A 21,219-nucleotide genomic window follows, 5' to 3' on the forward strand; every position below is an offset into this window, starting at 1 on the left:
GCTGTGGCTTCTCTAGTTGTGGAGCATGGGCTCTAGGCGCGTGGGCTTCAGTAGTTGTGGCACTCAGGCTCAGCAGTTGTGGTTCGTGGGCTCTAGAGCACAGGCTCAGTAGTTGTGGCACATGGGCTTAGTTGCTCTGCGTCATGTAGGATCTTCCCGGACCAGGGCTCGAACCCATGTCCCCTGCGTTGGCAGGCGGATTCTTAACCACTGTGCCAGCAGGGAAGCCGAAAATGAAGGATTCTTTAATATCTGCTAATATCTAGTCCCTATATAAATTTCTCTACTTGCCCCCAAAATGTCTTTTAGAGCTGGTCTGCACAAATCAAGACCCAATTCAGACCCAAACCCTACATCTGGTTATTGTCTTTAAAGTTCTTCATCTCCTGCCACCCTCCCCCATTTTCTCATGGCACTGACTTGAAGAATCCAGCCAGTTGTCCTCCTCCCATTTCTTAAAATACAGAAATGCTACATACAAAAAAATATATGTCATACAAAAATCTGGTAAAAATCTCAACCTTATGATTAAATTATAAAAGACTTTTTAGGGGCTTCCCTGGTGGCGCAGTGGTTGAGAGTCCGCCTGCTGATGCAGGGGACATGGGTTCGTGCCCCGGTCCGGGAAGATCCCACATGCTGCGAAGCGGCTAGGCCCGTGAGCCATGGGCGCTGAGCCTGTGCGTCCGGAGCCTGTACTCCACAACGGGAGAGGCCACAACAGTGAGAATCTCGCGTACCACAAAAAAAAAAAAAAAAAGACTTTTTAAAGTTATTAAAGATTAACACATTGCTTCTCATCTGGGATGTTCTTAATATAGCATATTTTGAGCTATACGTGACAGTATATTGAAACCTCAACAGGTAGAAATAGCATGGCTGGAAACTATACAACACATTCAAACCCTGGTCTTTACTTTGTCTATCTGTAGATGCTTAATAAGCTCTACACACTGCTTACATGTGTCTCAAAAAACATAATGGATGGTGAAGATGAGTCTGCAGCAAAATGGAAGAGAAGACATGTCTCGTGTCCCTGTGTTTGGTCTTCCCCATATAACTCCACGTACTTGCTCAAGGCTATTCCAGTTTGCAAAGTGCTTACAAACTTAGGGTGCATTTAAGTTCCTCCTCTCTCAGACTGGTGTTCAACAAGACAGAAGAGGTGTATGAACTCCTGCAGAAATCTGTCAGAAGCAGCCTTCAGACCCTACCAACTTCCCTGCTCAGTCCCCACTGTCCAGGCGGGCATAGAGAATGGAAAAAAAGCGCTTAGACAAGAACCTCCCTTTAAAACCTGCATATTCCCCCCAAAGTAATTTATAATTTTATGCAAATTTATTTTTGCAATAGCCAAGAAAATTTTGAAAAACAGTAAGAATGAAGGAGGAATCTATCCTGCCAGATACCAAAACTATAAAGCTATAGATTTCTTTACGTAAGTCTAGAAAAAGATACATGTACATATAAAATTAGTGTATTATACAGGTGGTATTTTAAACTGGACGGCTGTGGCGGCAATCTTTGATCCTTGTATCATCTTAAAATATAAAATAAATTCCAGGTGAATTAAAGTGAATAAAGTAGATTAAAATGGATAAAAATACTAGGAAAAAATACTTTTAGTATGACAATAAGAAAAACTTAACATAAAGAAAAACAACAAAATTTAAAAAGTGAAAAACACGGAAAATGGTTGTTTTTGGGAAGTGGAAACAGTGAGTCAAAAGATAGGGCCATTATTAAAGCTCCTTATATATGTTGCTAAATTGTTTTCCAGAAAGGTTGTGGCACTTTTTGTTATAAACAAATAAACAACAAACATAAAAAACGTCCTACACCTCGGAGCCAAGACAACTAAATGGAGAGAAGAATAGTCTTTCCAACCAATAGGGATAAAAAGGATAGGACAACTGGATATCCACATGCTAAAGAATGAAGGTGGACCCCTTCTCCACATCATACTCAAATGTTAACTCAAAATGGGGCTTCCCTGGTGGCGCAGTGGTTGACAGTCCGCCTGCCAATGCAGGGGACACAGGTTTGTGCCCCGGTCCGGGAAGATCCCACATGCTGCGGAGCGGCTAGGCCCGTGAGCCATGGCCGCTGGGCCTGTGCGTCCGGAGCCTGTGCTCCGCAATGGGACAGGCCACGACAGTAAGAGGCCCGCGTACCACCGAAAAAAAAAAAAAAAAAAAAAACCTCAAAATGAATCAAAGGCCTAAATATGAGAGCTAAAACCATTAAAATAAAAAGCTGTTATGCTTTGAAAGATACCATCAAGAAAGTGAAAGACAACCCAAAGAATGGGAGAAAACATCTGCAAATCATAGATGTGATAATGATTAAAAAATAAAAAGAACCTAATTTTTTAAAATGGACAAAGGATATGAACAGACATTTTCCCAAAGAAGATATACAAATGGTCAATAAGCACATGAAAAGACGCTCAGCACTATTAGCCATCATCAGAACCACACTGAGGTACCATTTTACACCCACTAGGGTAGCTACAATTAAAAAAATGAGACAGTAACAAGTGTTGGTAAGCATGTGGAAAAACTGGACTCTCACACAGTCTACTGGTGAGAACGTCAAATGGAATAGCAACTTTGGAAAACACTCTGGCAGTTCCTCAAAAGGTTAAACCTGGAGTTACCATATGGCCCAGCAATTCACCTCCTAAGCATATACACCCAAGAGAATTGAAAACATATGTTCACATAAAAACATGTACACAAATGTTTGTAGCAGCACTATTGCTAACAGCCAAAAAAGTGGAACGAACTTAAACGCCCATCAACTGATGAATGGAAAAAAGTGATATATGCAAAATGCAATATAATCCAACCACTAAAAAGGAAGTACCAGTACATGCTACAACATGAATGAACTTCGAAAACATCGTGCTAAGTGAAAACAGCCAGTCACAAATGACCACATATTGTATAATTCCATTTCTATGAAATGTCCAGAATAGGTAAATCCATAGGGGCAGAAAATAGATTAGTGGTTGCATCTGGCTGAAGGTCTGGGGGAAATGGAAGGAACTTGCTAAAAGTACAGAGTTTCTTTCTGGGATATGAAAATGTTCTAAAATTGTGGTTGGCGGACTTCCCCGGTAGCACAGTGGTTAACAATCTGCCTGCCAACGCAGAGGACACGGGTTCGAGCCCTGGTCCGGGAGATCCCACATGCCGTGGAGCAACTAAGCCCGTGTGCCACAACTACTGAGCCTGCAGTGGCTCCAGAGACTGAGAGCCACAACTACTGAGCCCATGTGCCTCGAATACTGAAGCCCATGCATCTAGAGCCCGTGCTCTGCAACAAGAGAAACCATTGCAAAGAGAAGCCCACTCACTGCAATGAAGAGTAGTGTCCACTCATTGCAACTAGAGAAGGCTCGTGTGCAGCAATGAAGACCCAACTCAGCCAAAAAATAAATTAATTAATCAAAAAAGAAAAAAATTTAAAAATAAAAAATTGTGGTTGGTGATGGTCACACAATACACTGAATGCCACTGAATTGTGCACTTTAAAAGGGGGAAGGAACACTGTATGGGACATGAATTATATCTCAGTAAAGCTGTTTTAAAATGAGTTCTATCTCACTAAGCATCAAAGATATGAAATGAGAACAAAGAGACATCTTTCACCTATCAATATGACCAAGATAAAAAAAAATGGTATCAATGAGGGTATAGAGACAGCAATTTTCAGAGATTTTGGTGATAATGCAATTTAGTACGACTCCGGAAAGCAACATGTATCAAAAAGAAAAATGTGCATTTCTTTTGATCCAGTAGTTCTACTTCTTATAACTTATTATTAGCGAAGTAACCGGACTAGTGTGCTAAAATGTATGTACAAAGACAGCCACCACACCTTGATTAAATCACTGAATACCGGAAAACTCCTAAATGCCTATCAAAGGTGGACTAATTAAAAAAAATTATGGCTACAGACCTCATGAAATCATATGCAGTCATGAAAAGTAAGGTGGACCTCAAGTGACCCCAGTCAAAGCTACATGGTACATAAGGGCCCAAAGCCAAGCCCTAACCAAATCCTTGACCCACCCAAAATTGTGAGATATAGCAAAATGATTATTTGAGGCAAACGAAATTAGTAACAATAATAATGTAGACCTTCATGCTCTCATGAAAAGCTGTCTATAACATATTAAGCTACAAAGGAAAGTTATAAAATAGTACCATAAAGTCATTTGGTTTTTCTTTATTAACTTTATATTTTGTACCTGTTCTTAGAAAAACTTTGTTAAGATTATTTGGTGGTTAGCTCTGGGCAGGGGTGCGATCGTGTTTATAATTATGTATTGTTTGAATGTTTTACAAGTGTCCACTATTTTTATAAACAAAAAACATTCTACTTTGGGGGGGATCAGAAGAATCAGTAGAAAACAATAAACAATTAAATATAAAAAATAAAATTGTAAACGTACTAGAAAGTATTAAATGAATATTTTGTAATGCAAAAGTGGTAAAGGCCTTCATAAAAATATGTAAATAAAGCAGTGGTTCCTAACCAATCCCCAGTAAAACCTCTTCAAATACAGATTCCCCATTTGTCCCTCCCAGAGACTATGATTCACAAATCTGGGGCGGAGCCAGAGGCATTTCTATTTGTTAAAGTTCCACAGGGGGTGCTTTATTATATTTAGCTTTCTACTTTTTAAAGATTTTCCAAAATGAACATGTATGTACTTTTACAGTTAGAATAAAACAAAACATTTAAGAGCAAAAGGGCCACAGGTGATTCTGATGTAGCGGCAGCCACGCATAATGGAAAAGCGCCAGGGCCAGGCCACTGTAATAGCAACCAACAAACTAGGAAAAATATCTGAAACACACAAGACAAAGCAAATAACACTGCAGGTATTATTCTTTTTCCTCTCCTTGGCCAGTCTTTATTTCTCAAGGACTTTGTGCCAGGCTCTGTGTTCAGTGCCCAACAGCATCAGCTCATTTAATACCCACCCCCCCACCCCCCAGGGGGGACTAACTCAGGGCCCAAAGTGGCACTGGGCAGTGGTGGAGAGGGGGATCTAGCAGTAGACTGCCCACCTTTTAACCCTCCTGCTGCCTACCTTGTCAGAGGGTTGCCCACCTTGCTTTATAAAGCATTCTAAGAGAATCTAACAGAAAAACTGGCCAAGGACAGGAACTAAGCAACTCAAAAAATAAAAGCATACTAAACATAAGTACTTTAATTCTTACCAGTAATCAAGAAATGCAAATCAAAATAATAAGACACCATTTCCTCCTATCAAAGGACGGAGTGATAATCCCCAGCCTTGGGAGCACTGTGCGATACTAGTGACCTGGTTCGTGGCTTTTCTTGGAAGGCAATATAACAGTATCATTAAAGGCCTTAAAATGTATGAAATTTGCATTTCAGTAATTCCCATCAGATCACATGCAATTCCTAATCATGGAAGGGGGAGGTTACCACGGCGTGGGAGTCACATTGGTGCAATCGTGACCCCCCCACCCCTGCCTGTCAGCATTTTGAACGATGAGAAACAGCAGGTGAACACAAAGCACATGATCTAAGGGCTGTGGAGGGTACAGCCCACTCACTCCTTTTCAGTCTTTGCTAGATCTTTGCACTTTGCATGTGTTACTTGTCACCATAACTCAACCATCATTTACACCCCTGCCCATCACAAGACCTTGAAACACAAACATTTTATATTTATTGTGGTGTATTCCTTAATTTTTAAAGGAGTTTGATGTATTTTTATTAGGGTTGTGCTATTGTTACATAGGTTTGAGTGATCAGCAACCAACCCCATTTTTAAAAATGCCCTTTATTCTATCCTAAGGATAGAATCACAGATATGCACAAGGAGTATGTATAATAAAGTTTATTCTGGCATTCTTTCTAGAAAAGGAAATTATTTTCCATGAAGCGTCCAAGAACCCTGTAATGCAAACAGTAAGAAGCAGACACTGACCAAGACAGAAGAGGGAATGAAAGTGCTTCCTCCTGCCACATAACCACTGCCCCCAATTCATGTCGGGCTGGGATTCCTAGAGATGGCCCTTCAGGATCAACCTGGCCCAGACCTTCTACATTACTGATGGACTCCAGACCCACACTCCTCTGACATACTCCCCTGGCCCACCTGGAAACTTTACTTCTTCCCAACCTCCACTTAAAAGTCAGAAAATGACAAGAAAGCAAATACCAGGTGGGACAAAGCGTTGTTCTGCAATATTTGCTTGTTCTGATTCCCCCAGAAGGACCCTAGAACAGCTGGGTACACAAAGCTTTGCAGTCATAAAATAAAGAATATGCTCATTAAATGCAGAGCTATCAAACTAGGAAGAAGTGATAATCACCTGAGATGATAAAGATCAATTGGTAAGAAACAGAACATAGTTGTTTGGATAGAAGGAATAATGTTCCTGTGTTTTCTCCTTCTTGCTTGGTGTTTGTTGATTTTTAAAAAAATAAGATTACCTTACAATTTAAGATTTAAATTCAATAGGGAAATAATTTAAAATGAGCAAGCTGGACCAGAATGATTTCTAAGCAATCTTCCAAATCAGAAATGCTGTGATTTCACAGCAGAAAACAAATCGCTAAGTCAAGAAAGAAAACTCGATGGGTGAGCCAGAGGGCAAAGGCACAGGGCTGACAACTGGACAGACCCACTCTCTCCCCTGCCCTAAGGTCACTCCTTCCGACCCAGGGAGTCGGTCTGCCATGGAGGGCTGAGTGGTCAAATGCACCTGTGCAAAGAAACCCTAAAAGGTAAAAGCTGCTGAATCTATTCCAACAGCCAAGGTGACAGGCCAACCAGACCAGCAGGTCTTAACTGAGTTAAGGGGTCTTCACAGCATCAGGCCCATTCACCGAATGAGAATTACCAATCTACTAAAAACTTTTAAGGAATAATTTTCTGGACCATCAATATATACGAACATATTCTTCAAGAACATTTATTACAGTAAGTTTTTGATAACTTGGCAAATTAATCATTTGACTGAAAAATTCGTTTTTGGTGACTTGAGCCTTAGGGCCATTTCAGATAATTGTGGAAAAAAGTAAAAAGAAGTTAGGGTAATTAGGGCTGCAAAAAGACTGTTGTGGTTCCTGGCTCTTTAGACACAGTATTGCACTTACATCTTTGGTAGCTACGACTATCTCCTTCCAGATCCATTAAATGTGCTATCTACTGAGTTCTTCTTCCTTTTAAAAAATATATATTTTATTTTTTATTAAAATTTTTTTTAATTCTTTTAATACAATCTTTTAAGGTGTCTACTGAGGTCTTCTTAAAATGGTCACTTCATTTTCTAGAAACACCTGTATTTGCTGCTATCGAGCAGGCAGAAATTCCAACACTAGTATGTGGTGGGCGCAGCTTGTTTAGACATGAAGAACCTTCCTACTGAGTCTCTACTTTACATGAAGTGAGAGGGCTGAATGTCTCTGGAGATAATTTATGTTGTTTTACCCAGAAAGTTTCATTGAAGAAAAGGCTACGCTAATTAGACCCTAGAAAAGACACTGTTGTTTAATGGAAACTCATCTTGGAAAGAAGTTAAATGATCTTGATTGAGTACTTGCAATACGTACAGTTGGTTCCTAATATCAAAGAATACTGTTAATTTTTCTCCATTTATAGTTTCCTGATATTCGCAACACATCATATTTTGTGCTTAGTCTATGTTTCCCAGCTGATATTTATTACCAAAACAAAAGGGGATGAGTTAAAACAGTAGAAAGGATTTATACAGGTACTAATAAGAATTTTAGAACTAAAAGTTATTCGTCAAAGGCCTCACATACACATTTTCTCAGAGCTCTTCAAGTTACAGGTGAAGGCTATAAGTTGAGAATACGAAAGGTAAACTCCTAAAATTACAAAGACACTTGGATGGCTAATAATTACAGGCAAGCGCTCACTTCCCAACCTTGTCCCGTTTTCCAATTCAATTACTGAGGCATAATTCATAGCCACAGAGTGATTTTATACAGAAACTGCTCTCACGGTGAAGAGCTGACAAGACTCTTCACTCGTCGTTTCCAGAGAAGGACGAGAGTGCCGGGAAGCACTCTCCCTAGTCCTAGGGTAGAGGGAAATACTAGACCACCAGTGATTTTAAATTCATGCTTGTGAAGTACAAGGAGCTAGTGGACAATGGTATGCGAACATCAGCATCTCCGCAGGGCAACTAAAACTGTGAGATGAGCCAATCAAAGACAACAACAAAGAGGAGACCCTTGGGTTCACAAAGTTCAATCAGTTCAAGTCTTGCTCCCTCAGTGATCAGAAACTGGACATGGAGGACAGAAAATCATAAGAGAATAAGACAGAAAAGGTAGAGGGAGACAGGGAAGCCTTCTGAAGTACTGAAGTGGACTCAAGACTAACAAAGTAGCCCACTCCACAGTGGGGCAGCCGGGCATCAGGTCACTGACACTGCAGGGGACAGTGGCTCTCAAAGACTAATCTACATCAAAATCACCGGAGGAGCTTATTTAAAGCTGCAGTTCCAGTGCAAAAGAAAGAACAAGTCCATCTATTTGGCAATTATCCTGAACCGCCTTACAGGGAAGTAGGTGGCATACACTGGAAAACTGAGAAAAAAACTAAAGTTTCTAAAATAACAGTGACAGACAAGAACACAGATTCCTCACCCTCTTCTAAGGCATTCTGAACCAGGAGGGCAGGGTGGGGCCCAAGAACCAGTCGCACTGATGCAGTGGGTCCACTGACATGCTGAGAAACAGAGAGAACTAACCCCAAAATACACAGCTTGCCCTGGAAAAGCCGTAGCTAATGGCACTACCCCACATCTTTGTTATTCTGGCAGGACACAGAACACAGTTCTACAACCCTCCTCTGCATGGATAGTCAGTACTAGCGACATTTTCCTTCACTTTAGAGACATGAATCAGCAGCTGCCTGGGGGCCTCGTCCAAAGCCTCCAAGTTCAAATTCTCTGACACACGACCAAAATCCTAACACCATTCTCATGAGCTATTTTATTTTATTCTTCTGTGAGCAATTTTAAACAAGCAGCACTACTGATGATTTTCCTCCATTACAACTTTAAGAATGGCAAAGTCTCCATAATACAGTTCTTAGTTTTTCTCAAAACAACATAACAAAAAACCCCAACACGTATGAACTTTCTATTAGAAATAACCCTTGTAAAATAAGCTCAAAATGGACTAAAGACCTAAATGCAAGGCGAGACACTATAAAACTCTTAGAGGAAAACATAGGCAGAACACTCTTTGACATAAATAACAGCAAGATCCTTTTTGACCCACCTCCTAGAGAAATGGAAATAAAACCAAAAATAAACAAATGGGACCTAATGAAACTTAAAAGCTTTTGCACAGCAAAGGAAACCATAAACAAGATGAAAAGACAACCCTCAGAACGGGAGAAATTATTTGCAAACGAAGCAACTGACAAAGGATTAATCTCCAAAATTTACAAGCAGCTCATGCTGCTCAATATCAAAAAAACAAACAATCCAATCTAAAAATGGGCAGAAGACCTAAATAGACATTTCTCCAAAGAAGATATACAGATTGCCAACAAACACACGAAAGGATGCTCAACATCACTAATCATTAGCGAAATGCAAATCAAAACTACAATGAGGTATCATCTCACACCGGTCAGAATGGCCATCATCGAAACATCTACAAACAATAAATGCTGGAGAGGGTGTGGAGAAAAGCGAACCCTCTTGTACTGTTGGTGGGAATGTAAATTGATACAGCCACTGTGGAGACCAGTACGGAGGTTCCTTAAAAAACTAAAAATAGAACTACCATATGACCCAGCAACCCCACTATTGGGCATATATCCTGGGAAAACCATAATTCAAAAAGATTCATGTACCACAATCTTCACTGCAGCTCTATTTACAATAGCCAGGACATGGAAGCAACTTAAGTGTCTATCGACAGATGAATAGATAAAGATGATGTGGCACATATATACAATGGAGTATTAGCCATAAAAAGAAACGAAAATGAGTTATTTGTAGTGAGGTGGATGGACCTAGAGTCTGTCATACAGAGTGAAGTAAGTCAGAAAGAGAAAAACAAATACTGCATGCTAACACATATATATGGAATCTAAAAAACAGAAAAAAAGGTTCTGAAGAACCTAGGGGCAGGACAGGAATAAAGACGCAGACGTAGAGAATGGACTTGAGAACACGGAGAGGGGGAAGGGTAAGCTGGGACGAAGTGAGAGAGTGACATGATATATACACTACCAAATGTAAAATCGATAGCTAGTGGGAAGCAGCCACATAGCACAGGGAGATCAGCTCCGTGCTTTGTGACCACCTAGAGGGATGGGATAGGGAGGGTGTGAGGGAGACGCAAGAGGGAGGAGATCTGAGGATATATGTGTATGTATGGCTGATTCACTTTGTTATAAAGCAGAAACTAACACACCATTGTAGAGCAATTATATTCCAATAAAGATGTTAAAAAAAGAAAGAAAGAAAGAAAGAACGAACCCTTGTAGGAGAACGCATTGGGGAGCCCCACAGGAGACTCTGTGAGAGAAACTGATGATGAGGCCCCTTTGGTCACCAAACTTTCTTAGATAAGCCCAAGATGTGTCCCACTTCGAAACAGTGCTCCTTTAAAACAATCCCAGACCCATCATGAAGGTCAGCAATGACCTAACTGACAAATCCAGTGCCAAATGATGTCTGTATTTCCCTCCTTCCTGCAAATGCTCCCTTGCTCTCCGTGTTATGACTTTTTCAGGTGAAAATGGCAAGAAGGGTAATGTCACCAAGGAATCAGGTGGCCTCCTCTTCCAGAGGACTGCCCTGGAACAACTCTCCCCCACCCCACGCACTCTCATGCAAATCTCTCCTTCGAGAAGGCCCACATGGACCTTGAAGTCAGGCCACAAAAGACAACCCAACCTATACCCCTGCCCAAACCTGTTCTTCTTTGTCAGTAAAATTTACATAATTTTGAAATTTTTATATCCATGTGAGCTATCCTAGAAAACTGGATAGTGAATATATATTTAATAGTTGTCACTCTTATTAATTACAATTATGAACAAGTAACGTAGTTAGTACACATACTGTGTCTTATTAGACCTAAAATTTGTTTGTTTCTAAAATACATCCTGATTTCAAAGATGCTACAAATGTGAAAAAAATTTGCATCTTAGAATCATGAAATACAATGTAATAATATGGTAAAAGTTCTAAGAAGCTTCAAAAATCTGTAGAAAGTTAAGAAATTACAAATAAAATGGCCGTAGACACAGCTGCAACGAAATCCATGTGAAAATTTAGGGAGATGTGGTATTTGCTTTTGAATATTGTCCTGGGGATATATATGCCCTCAAAAGGACCCCATATGCCATAGGGTCTCTGAACCTTTTGGAGCTCCAGGCAGCACATAGACCTTGGTGATCAACAGGTCTCCATGACTACGGGCCACACTTAAGTCTCACGGAAGATGTTCCACGCTTCCTGACCGTCCCACAGATCCCCTGAATATTCCAGCGATGCTCTTTGGTCTTCATCTCACTCACCATCTCAGCAGCCACCATCTCTGCCTGTCCAAACGATCTCCTCTCTCGGCTTCAGTGACATCAGTCCCTTGCTGTCCCCTTTGCCAGCTCCTCCTCTGCCTGGTCTCTCTTCCTGTGCTCCCCTCTGAGCCACGGCATCCACTCCACAGCCCTTCTACCATAGCATGCTTACCGCCAGCTCCCGATGGATAGTGGTTGCCCTACTTGTATGTCTACCCATCTGCCTGGCCTCTTCACCTAGACATCTCGCAAGCATCTCAAGAGGAGCATGTCTAAAGTGGAATTACGAATGCCCTCCCCTTCATCTCCCTTCTCCCAGTCTGTTCCTCCGCTAGCTCTGTAAATGGTCCTGCCTCCCACCAAGTCATCTCACATGGTGACCCCACATAACCACTCTAGTGGCAAACCTCATCTGGTCTTCCGTCCCCTCTTAATCAATGGCCTCCAGGCCCCCATCTCCGCTAGCCTAGAGCACTGCAGTGGCCACTGCCACCCATGGCCCTCCTTGAGATGGCTCCTGCCCAGCCCCCAATATCCACTTCACACCGCTTTCCTCTCACCCTTCCCACTGGACTTCTGCTGGCTCCTACACAAGCCAATGCTCTCCCAGTGCCCTGGGGTCTCCGCGGCTCCTGCTCATCCTTCCAATCTTGCCCTTAAAACCTCCTACTTGGTGCGGCCTTCTCTCTGATGGCTCCACCTAAGGAGGTCCCTGTGTCAACCTCAACCTCTCTGTGCTACTCAGACCTGTTGGGGCAGTTGGCATTTGTAATTATTTGTTTTCCATCACCACCACCCCCAATTTCACAGAAGAGGGGTGAGCTCTATGTAACTCACACCAGCACTCCAGATGCACCTGGGCTCAGAGAAGGTGCTCAACAAATGAGACGAGTTAAAGGAATGGCCACATCCCCTCGCTTCCTGAGCACCACCAGTGCTGCGGGAATCCTCTAGGAGAGGAAACAAGCATGAGTCCCTCGGCCAGTGACCAAGTGTCAATCGTCCCACAGAGAGCTCAACCAGGGCACCAGGTGATTCAGTATCAGAGTCCTGAGCTCAACTGTTTGGCACACTGAACCTAGCTGGGCTTTAAAAGACCACTCCCGAAAGCATGACAAAAAACACAAATATGTTCAAGGCTCCAAATTTTTCTCTTTTTTTAATTAAAGAAATCTAGATCTTTGGTAACTGTTCTCCCTCACTGTACAAAAATCTCTGGGCTCCAAGGGGCCAGAAACAATTTACAAAACTCAAGGAAGACAACAAAACATGTTTGAGGAACTGCAAATAAGCAATGTAAACACACCCCAAAGGGCTCAGAGCCACAAAAACATGACACCAGGACATACTGAAGGAGCTTTGGGCCTTGCAGACAAGAAGTTACATAGCCCTGAATGAACCTAAAGCCCTCAGACCCTCAGCCTCTTCATCTGTAAAATGGGAGGTGTAGTGATGTCTTTCAAGAGGCTGTCGAAAGAATAAGGTAAAACACAGGATGAGAAAGCACTTAGAAAGATATTAGGCAAATTATGTGCACTTGCTGCCCTGCTTCTCTGTCAGTCCCCTCTGGTTCCTGTGTGCCCAATAGCGTGAAGGCCATGGCTGGGTCACCTGGCCTGGTGAAGCCTGCCCCGAGCCCCGCGGTAAACGTCTGAGGACTTCACTCCAAAGGCACCAGCTGCGGATCTCTCCGAGAGTCCACCCGTGGCCCTGTGGAAAAGTGGTGGCTAGGCTCCCACACACCAAGATACTTCCCCAGTTCACCATGCAGGTAGCCTGATAAGGCCAAGGCAAGGGGAGAGGGGGAGAGAACTGGTTTTATCTGTTAGATGTCACAGACAGAAGGATGAGATGTTACTGCTACTGCCCCCCGCAACCATTCCCCGGAGCAGGGGCTTTCAACTGGGGCCAACTATAGGGGGGTCGGGGTAGAGGGCTGTGAGCATCGAGTGGGTGAAGGCCAGGGATATTGCTAAACATCCCACAATACACAGGATGGCCCCCACAACAGAGAAAGATTGCACCCCAAACGTCAACAGCGCCAAGGGAGAGAGAAGCCTTCCCTAGCCCAAAGGGCTCCAGCCCAGGCACAGGTGGAGGCAACCAGAAGCCTCTTTCCAGTCTGGTCCGAACCTGCCCTTGACAAGCACACCACTCTCAGGAATTCAGTCCCCTGGAGCCGCAGAGGCAGGCAGAGGAACCTGCAGTGAAAGGATTCTGCCACTAAGTTGGGGGTAAAGGATGAAAAAGTGGGCCTGGATAAGATTTAAAAAAAGAAAAGGAAAGAAAATGTTAGGTCAGGGTTTCTCAGACTACAAAACACAGAATGTCTGTGAAAAGCAAACACTCTTACTCTGAAGCCAAAATGTGCTCCAGGTCACTGACCAAACCCAGGTGACAATCAACAGTACTGAAGTGCACGCTACTGCCCTCCCAGTGAGGACTGGAAAAGGAAAGGCAGGCGAGAACAGGAAGAGCAGGGCTGCGGATCCTGGCCTGCCACCCCCAGGGCTGAGAGGAGCCACGTGAAGGGAGCAGTGGGCTTTGTTCTAAGTTCTGGGTCTGTATGGCTGGGAACAGGGCAATCCTGGCAACAAAATGTTACTGGAAGAAGAGAAGCAGATCCAGGCAAGTTACAGGGGGATGATCAGAAGAAGAAATAAAGAAGTAAAAACTGGAAGCAGCTTGAAAACAGATCTCATTGCTTGTACCCTTTCTTTTTAAAGAAGGAAGAATGTAGCAAACTGAGAGGGAATCTGATTAGGATACCTCGGGAATCTGATTGGGATACCTCAGTATCACTCCCTTTTCTGTTTGTTTTTTTTTTGGCTGCTTTGGGTCTTCGATGCTGTGCACAGGCCTTCTCTTGCTGTGGTGAGTGGCGGCTACTCTTCGTTGTGCTGCATGGGCTTCTCATTGCAGTGACTTCTCTTGTTGCAGAGCACAGGCTCTAGGTGCATGGGCTTCAGTAGTTGTGGCTTGCTGGCTCTAGAGCGCAGGCTCAGCAGTTGTGGCGCACGGGCTTAGTTGCTCCGCGGCATGTGGGATCTCCCGGACCAGGGCTCGAACCCGTGTCCCCTGCATTGGCAGGCAGATTCTTAACCACTGAGCCACCAGGGAAGCCCCTTTTTCTGATTTTTAACAAAAACAAAGAAAGAGATCCAACTCTTCCTGCTTCCAACAGCCGCAAAACTTCTAAGTACTGTAAGCAGTCAATTCCTTAGTTTTGGCAAATATACCAAGGTTATAGAAGATGTTAACACCAAGGGAAGCGGGTGATGGAGATACAGGAATTCTTGTCTGTATCTTTACAACAAATACTTCAAATTAAAGTTTTTTAAAAATCAAAAGACAAAAAGCAACTTTTTCTGAACATAATCCCCCAGCTTTCTTCTGAGCCTTCCCAAATCACTCTGCACAACTATGTGGATGGCAGCCCTGGCAGGGCAGGCCTAGGGGAGAGGACAGTGGCTGCTCCAGGCCCCGACCCATCGCTAAAGGCACAACAGAGATGCAGAAACCATGTATGCACGGTGAGGTCCGACAAAAGAACACTTACCCTTAGTGGCCGGAATTAAAAGAGATGCCATTTTGTGGCACAAAAGGAACCATTTTCCCATTAATAATCTGGGTTAGTTAGGTTGAGAGTTCCAAGGGTAGTTTCTATTTTATAGGTAGGAAATCTCAGGGAGAATGAAGACATGTGAAACCATCTGTCAAGTCAGACAGGACACACACATCTCACAGACAAGGTACAGTTCTCTGAAGATAAATGTCCTTTGTAACAGAAATGGATGGACTTCTACTGACAGCTTCAACCACTAACAGACAGGAAGTGTAAAAAAGCCCATCTCTCCAATTCTCTTGGCTCTACTGCTGAATCAAGAGGGTGACCTCTGGAGGAAAGTCAAAATGACGCATGGACATGAACCCTCTCCCTCCACATAGGGACCTCGGGAGGACTAGCTGAATCATCTTAACTAGCCCCTTACGGGCAGCTCATCACAGAAAATTAAACTCACTGAGAGAGTGTATGCATGAGAAATACAGGTTATTTTCCTTTTACCCATGACGCACTTTTAGTTGCAGATCTTCACTGTCAGCACGATAAAATCCACACACCAAAGCACCCACTGGAGACCCACAGCTCTGAGACCAAGGGCAACTTACCATGTTTGGCACGTTGGTGACTGAAGCATTCTTGATGTCTGCAGCGAAGGGAGGCAAGCTATTGACCATGCTCTGCTTGCTGGGCAGCTGAGGGTTCACTCCAGGGGCTCCCATCTGCTGCCCTCCAGTTTGACTAAAGGGTTGTCCAAATGGACTTGTGTTACCAGTCATTCCCATCTGAAACAAAAAGAGCAACGTCAGCCATCCTGACGCGACCACATGTGAAAGGAAGAGCCTCAGAAATGCTCACTTTGACCCACTGAAGCAAAAATCATTACTTCCTGTAAAATCTTCATTTCAATTATAAATTAAAGGCTCATTCTCAGGGTTCACAATTAGGATTATGAACAGAGCAACTTGCTCAAACAGCTACAGACTAAAGGCAGGAGACTAGTGAAGCTGCTCCCAACAACCCCATCTGTCCCCTCCTCCTAAATATCATCCCAAGAGCCAGCACTTTTCCACCCTTACCCCTCAGCCATACTCCTCACACCAATTCCCCTACCCTGAGAGTGGCACCGAGCCATTAAGATCATTTGGAAAACAAAACCTTCCAGAATAACTGACAAAGGGGAGCTCCTTCAGTTTAATCCTTAATTACTCTGTAAGTAATTAGTTTCTTTCAGCTACCACCCCCCAATCAGATTTAAGTTTCCATTAGTTCAAAATGCACAGCAGAAATACTGACAAAGAAATGATATAATGTCTGGGATCTGCTTTAAAACCTAGTGAGGCAAGGGGTAGTGTCGATGAAAAACGACTGGACAAACATCGGTGACTCCTCACCAGGGGACAGGTGTGTGGGGGTGTTATACTAGCCTCTCTAATATTATATGTATTTGAAGTTTTCCATAATAAAGTCCTATTTTAATTACAGAGAAATAAAAGAAACTGTATAGTAGATAAAGCCAAGAGTGGAAAGGAGGAACCCCACCTATGCCGCGGGGTGGGGCAGCAACCAACCACAGGAGTCAGAGATCCCCTCCAGTCAAGAGACCCCGGCCAGGTTCCCGCCAGACCCCTCAGCTCTAATCTCCACATGCATGAATCCGGGAATCCCCACAGTGATGCCCTGCTGCTCAGCCACCCCCTCTGGAGAAGCAGAGTCTCATTACTGAGAGAGTGGCTTTTCTAGTCTGCCTGCTTTGCTCTGTCACGAAGTTGCAACAATCCATCTGCTGCCTACTGCCTGCTCTAGTTTTCTGGTGTCCTGGTGCATTTGATGTTTAGAAACTGGGAGGAAGGAGTCTCCTGAAGGGAAGAGCCCCCTTCCCTAGGGGAGAGAGTTTCCATTCAAGAAATCACAGCTCAGTTCTCTCCACCAACCTCACATGGTGACTGCACCAGCCCGTTCACGCTGGTTAACTCACGTTCCTTCTATGGACCTTTATCTCACCTGAAAGATGAGCATCTTGCACAAGACAACTGCATTACTTCTTTCAGCTCTAAAATTCTAGGCTGCAAACAAACAGATGCTCAACACAATCGACCCCTTCCTGCCGAAATGTCCGCATAAAAACACAAATAAAACCAAACTACTGTAACCAAAAAGATCTTATTCTGGCATTTTCATATGTACTGGTGGTTTCCACACATAGCCCTCACAGCGGTACTTCTCAATTTTTTGAAAGTGAACACATTCTAGCTGCCACTTTTGCCTTATTTGCTTTACTCGAGTAAACTGAAACAAATTTAAATTCAACTGAAATTCAAAGTCAACTTGAGAAAACTGAAACAAATACAAACTCTTTACGAAGCCCACCAAGTAGGCTCAACTCTGAATTCAGATGATTTAATCAAGGTGAGACTTAATCAGCAAACTTTTAACATAAAGGACATTTCTGATTCTCAACTAGGTTCCTTCAGTTGCTATCTGAAACTCAGAAGAACTGAAGCAAAAACCTATATTTTCAGGAAGTGTTACACTAAATTAACTCCACGTAAAGATTACTTTTTGTAGAATTCTGCATAAACTCAAACACTGCTCTCAAAGCCCCAAGAATTTGGGGAAAAAACATGGTTATAATTTCCATTTCCTAAATTTCATTTAAAATTTCTCTACTTAGGACCAAACATGTCAGAAGACACATGCATCAATTGACCCTCCATGAATCCGTGCTTACAGTCAGCCAGCGTTTACCTAGTGCCTGCTATGAACCAAGCCCGGTTCAGAACACATTCAGATGCAATTTTCCTACTTGTCATACAGCTTGCTCCATGTAACCACCAATCTGATAAACAAGAAAAATCAATGTTGTTTTGGAAGTTTCTAGTACTGATGAATCAAAGTGGATGGCAGCTGGGGGGTGGGAAAGGAGAGGCAACTGTCCTTCCACTGATGCCAACTGTCCAAGGCAGTCAGCCCTTTGGTGTAGAGAGGGACATAAATACCAAGAGGTCAAAGAGCTTCCAAAGGGGACCTGTGCAGCTCAAAGTTCATCAGCCCTGTTAAAAATGTCTAAGGCTCTGCGAATATTGGGACAGTGTTCACACGATCACCTTGCCAGGGTGAAAACTGGGTGGGTGTGTGGCCTGGTCAGTTGGCTACTACTTGCCTGGTAAGCCTCTGGGACAAAGCACCAAAGTGCTGTGGACACTGACAGATTTCATCAGGAAATCTGTTCTCACCTTTTCTTCTTGGCCATTCCAGAGTGAAGGAAACCTCTCAACATGGTTTCAATCCTCATGGGACAAGAACAAAGGTAAAGTCAAAGATCACAGACAGCAGGTAAGGAATGGCCAGCTCACAGGAGGCTATGTGTCCAAAAAAAAAATTGGGGAAAACCCCACCCTCAGCCTATGACAACACACTCCAAGGATGAACCAAAGCAAGTCACAGCCACCTTCGGGATCAGGCTCCAAGGTCACGGATCAGCTCCCTGGTCCAGGGCCAGTCCCTCCTTAACATCAGAGCTAACAGAGGCCTAGGTTAGGACAGTCCTCTAACAGGCCACCCAGCCACATCAGCCAACTAGGCCCCGTGGTTCCAACTACCCCCGGCAGAGCCTGGTAGAACCGGAAGGCTGCTCCAGTCCTAGCCTGCAGTTTTGAGTAAAAGCCCTTCACTTCTAGAGATTTCTAGATTTCTGATTTCCTGTCTGTATCTCTTCTCCTTTGATCAGATCAAACATTCCCAAGTCCAGTTAACACGTTTTTTTTAGCACCAACGTGTTCTTTAGCTCATGATGAAATAGTATAAATCGAGATGATTGTCTAACTCCAATTAATAAAATCAACGTATTTCTTTTAATTTCCCAACAGTTACTTGATAGCAATATAGTAAACTTTATTTTCTTTTGTCTTTTCTTTTTTTTTTTTGCGGTACGCGGGCCTCTCACTGCTGTGGCCTCTCCCGCTGCAGAGCGCAGGCTCAGCGGCCATGGCTCACGGTCCCAGCCGCTCCGCGGCATATGGGATCCTCCCGGACCAGGGCTCGAAGCCCCAGTAAACTTTATTTTCAACTGAAGTTTATCAGATTTTGGTTTAAGGCTGCTACAGAACCAGCACACAATCTTTTCAATAATATTCAAAAAGTAGAACAGCAGGGCTTCCCTGGTGGCCCAGTGGTTGGAAGTCTGCTTGCCGATGCAGGGGACACGGGTTAGTGCCCCAGTCTGGGAAGATCCCACATGCCGTGGAGTGGCTGGGGAGTGGCTGGGCCCGTGAGCCATGGCCGCTGAGCCTAAAAAAGTAGAACAGCAGAAATAGGCAACTGTTCAGTTAATGGTGCAGTTTATATAAGAACAAATTACAGCCTACAGAATAAATATTTATATTCTGCCTCATTCAGCAACAGCCCATACATGTTAAAATATCCTTTCACTCTATTCTTCCAGAGCCCTTTTAAGCATTTAATTCAAGTTCAACCTTAGGAAATAGGAAAAGTTAAATATGGTAAGTACTGAAAAAAAGGCAAGCTCTCCCATAAGGAAATCTAAATTAAATAATGCTTTATAGGTCTACCAAGTATCCCCATGAAAATGCATTCTTGTAACCAAGTGTATCAATCAATCATTTGAGAACCTACTTACTCTGTTGTTTGTCTATCACTTCAATGAGACAATAAAGACATGTAAACTACAGTCCCTGTGTACCAGGGAAGAACAAACTAGATAAGAAGGTAAAAAAGACAACCTCCCCCAAACCCCCCAAAACTAGTGCCAGATCCTGAGGCCTACCCCCTGCCCCAGGATGGGATTAGGTATTAGCCTTGGCATGACTCTAAAGCATGAGACCAGATGAGGAAACCTGTCTTTAGGGTTTAGTCCAAACAAACCTGAACAATGCCTACACAAGCCTCATTATGAAACAAAGGTAGTGTCCGCAGCAAATTCTGTTGATAGCACCTGGCCCATCAGTCGAAAACTGCTGAAGTTCTGAGCTGTTAGGCAAGAAGGTGAATGACAGACATCACAGAAGAGGGACAGAGTAGACGATGCTTCTCTACTCTGACAGACACATACTACAGATATGCTATGGAAGGTTCAAAACAGGACACGACTCTGTGGCAGTATTTGTCATAATATTTATGACAACCCATCCTAAATCTATCTTTGGCACAAAACCAGGATGAAACTTCTTGCCTTCCTGGAACATACATCTCCTCTGTGTCCTTGGGCCCCAGTACATAGTGGGTATCAATTAGTATTTGGGGAAAGAACCAAATAAATCAACACTCCAAGAGACCCACTGCATCATGCAGCCCACCCCTCAGAACAACAGAAACCCCAAGATGAGCCCTGAGGGCAGGGGGGGAAATCAAAGAACCGTGCCCCAGTCACAGAAGCCAAGCACAGATAAGGGTCACCACTGGGTGAAGCGGGCACTGGGAGTGGCAGCAGAACAGGCTCCTTTCTGTTTTCTAAACAGTCACCACGAGGATCTCAGCTACTAGTTGCAATGGACAGGCTGTCAGTCGACTGGCCTGTGCTCAAAGGTTGAGTACAAAGAGCATATGCACTTGGAGTTGGTTTTACAGGACAAATATGATTTTGTGCCCCATGACAGCACAGACGGGAGCCTGGCCTGGCTGTACAACAGGCACTCTGTGCTTACGTGCACTAGGCCAGCAAACCTTTGGCTTTGGTGCAAGGCCTCAGCCAGGCCCCAGCCCAGAGCTTCCCACTGGTGCACTGCAATAATGGTCCATCAGCCTCCATGGTCACCTGTGGCTGCAAATGGCCTCCTCTGCTGAGCTCAGTGTGGGACAAATATTTCACTTTCTACTTGTGTCATGATATGACAACTATCAACATAATAAGAGAACAAGCCATGGGCTGCAAAAGAGCAGGGAGATTCTCTCCACCACACTGCACTAACCCGGAGAAGATCTCTACTACTTACCTAACTCATCTAATCAAATAAGGTAGTAACTGAAAACCCAAAGTACTAAGGAGGGGTGTTAAGGAGAAGTAACAATGATCATGTAAGTTTCTCCCCAGAATAGGTTTCTACAATAGTAGCAAGCCAAGTATTCC

The 21,219-nt window shown here is 43.5% G+C and overlaps 1 protein-coding gene across 1 annotated transcript in view; it reads right to left on the reverse strand.

Moving 5' to 3' along the window:
• CREBBP (CREB binding lysine acetyltransferase) overlaps positions 1–21,219 on the reverse strand; it is a 127,906-nt gene that overhangs the window by 58,751 nt on the left and 47,936 nt on the right. The window contains exon 3 of the mRNA XM_024759716.1: positions 15,743–15,919. Coding sequence (XP_024615484.1) covers positions 15,743–15,919 — 177 coding nt within the window. The remainder of the gene's footprint in view (positions 1–15,742; positions 15,920–21,219) is intronic.

Source organism: Neophocaena asiaeorientalis, unplaced genomic scaffold (assembly GCF_003031525.2).
Source record: "Neophocaena asiaeorientalis asiaeorientalis breed wild unplaced genomic scaffold, Neophocaena_asiaeorientalis_V1.1 scaffold254, whole genome shotgun sequence".
Lineage (NCBI taxonomy): Eukaryota > Metazoa > Chordata > Mammalia > Artiodactyla > Phocoenidae > Neophocaena > Neophocaena asiaeorientalis.